Source organism: Tetrahymena thermophila (assembly GCF_000189635.1).
Source record: "Tetrahymena thermophila SB210 genomic scaffold scf_8254220, whole genome shotgun sequence".
NCBI lineage: Eukaryota > Ciliophora > Oligohymenophorea > Hymenostomatida > Tetrahymenidae > Tetrahymena > Tetrahymena thermophila.
In genome coordinates, this window is record NW_002476095.1 from 3,059 (window position 1) to 4,918 (window position 1,860).

The 1,860-nt window shown below is 19.5% G+C and overlaps 1 protein-coding gene across 1 annotated transcript in view; it reads left to right on the plus strand. All coding sequences in view use genetic code 6, as the record gives it.

The window, feature by feature from the left end:
• The window catches only part of TTHERM_001698320 (oxalate/formate antiporter protein), a gene marked incomplete at both ends in the record, with an annotated part of 1,940 nt that extends 315 nt beyond the window's left edge, over positions 1-1,625 (plus strand). The window contains 6 exons of the mRNA XM_012800441.1: positions 1-11; positions 195-284; positions 548-637; positions 870-959; positions 1,198-1,287; positions 1,536-1,625. The exon at positions 1-11 is cut by the window's left edge and continues 103 nt beyond it. Coding sequence (XP_012655895.1) covers positions 1-11; positions 195-284; positions 548-637; positions 870-959; positions 1,198-1,287; positions 1,536-1,625 — 461 coding nt within the window. The remainder of the gene's footprint in view (positions 12-194; positions 285-547; positions 638-869; positions 960-1,197; positions 1,288-1,535) is intronic.
• Positions 1,626-1,860: the final 235 nt, after the last annotated feature.

The window sequence follows — 1,860 nt, forward strand, 5'->3', positions numbered from 1 at the left end:
TTTATTTAAAAGTTTTTAATTAGATTATTTTTACTTTTTTTTTCATTTACTTGTTAGTCTAAATTATTTTTTCATTTTAAATGTTTGTTTTTATTATAAATTAATTTATTAATTAAATTATTTATTTCTTATTATTTAATATTTTCCTTCTAACCAACTAATTAACTATTATTTTTTATTCAATATTTAAAAAGTAAAAATTAAATTGATGATAAAAGTGCATCATAATTAGGTTCTGCTTTAGCAAATTGCACTAATCTCTCAAATTTGACACTAAATCTTAGGTAAAAACAGTTTGGATTGTGATATTTTTAATATAAAAATGAATTTAAAACAATATTACTTTAATTTATTTATTTTATTTTTCTTTTTTTTATAATGTATGCTTGTATTTTTTTTCTTTGTTTGTTAGATTAACTCATTTTTCCATTTTCAAGTTTTAGATTTATTGTTAATTAATTCATTTCTTATTATTTCATATTTTTTCTATACTTTTTCCTTCTAAATAACTAATTAGCTTTTTATTTTTTATTCAATATTTAAAAAGATCCAATAATATTGGTACGATTGGTGTGTAAGGTTTAGGACTTGCTTTAGCAAAGTGCATTAATCTCTCAAATCTGGAACTTAATCTTGGGTAAAAAATTTATTTGTTGTGGATTGTGATATTTTTTTATTGAAAAATTATAAGAAGCTTTTTATTTAATTTAATTTTATTCTTCTTGTGTTTTTTTTCTTTGTCAATTTAACTCATATTTACATTTTTAGCATTTGCATTTATTTTTAATCTATTTAATTCTTATTATTTAATATTTTTTACTTCTAACTAACTAATTAACTATTTTTTTTTTTCTTCAATATTTAAAAAGGGCTAATTAAATTAATGCAATTGGAATATCAAGCTTAGGTTTTTCTTTAGCAGAGTGCTCTAATCTCTCAAATTTGATACTTTATCTTTAGTAAAACAGTTTATTTGTTTTGGATTGCCAAAAAAATGAATTTTAAATAATAAAAATAACTCTTTTAATTTATTTATTAGCTTTTTTAAAATTATGCTTGCATTTTTTTTATTTGCTTGTTAATTTAACTTATTTTTCCATTTTCAACTGTTGCTTTTATTATTAATTAATTCATTTTGTATTTTTAATTTATTAAACTAACTAATAAACTATCTATTTTTTTTCAATATTTAAACAGGTCTAATTAAATTGGTGATGAAGGTGTATTAGGCTTAAGTTTTGCTTTAGGAAAGTGCACAAATCTCTCAAATTTAGAACTTTGTCTTTAGTAAAAATATTTTATTTGTTTTGGATTGTGATAAATTTTATAATTAATTAACTCTTTTAATATAAATGTATTTATTAGTGTTTTATTTGATTTATATATAATTATTATTCTGCTTGCATTTTTTTATTTGTTTGTTAATTTATCTCATTTTTTCATTTTCAACTTTTGCTTTTATTTTTATAAATTTCTAATTATTTCATGTATGTTTCTTCTTATTAACTATATATTTTTCTTCAATATTTAAAAAGGTTTAATTAAATTGGTGATGAAAGTGTATTAGGGTTAGGTTCTGCTTTAACAAAGTGTGCTAATCTCTCAAATTTAGCACTTGATCTTGGGTAAAAACAGTTTATTTGTTTATCATTATTTGTTAATTTAATTTATTTTTTAATTTTCAACTTTTGCCTTTATTATTAATTAATTTCTTCCTTCTAATAAACTAATGAACTTTATCTGTTTTCTTAAATAATTAAAAGATTTAATTAAATTGGCAATGAAGGTGCATCAAGCTTAGGTTTTGCATTAAGTAAGTTCACTAATCTCTCAAATTTGGAACTTAGCCTTGAGTAAAAG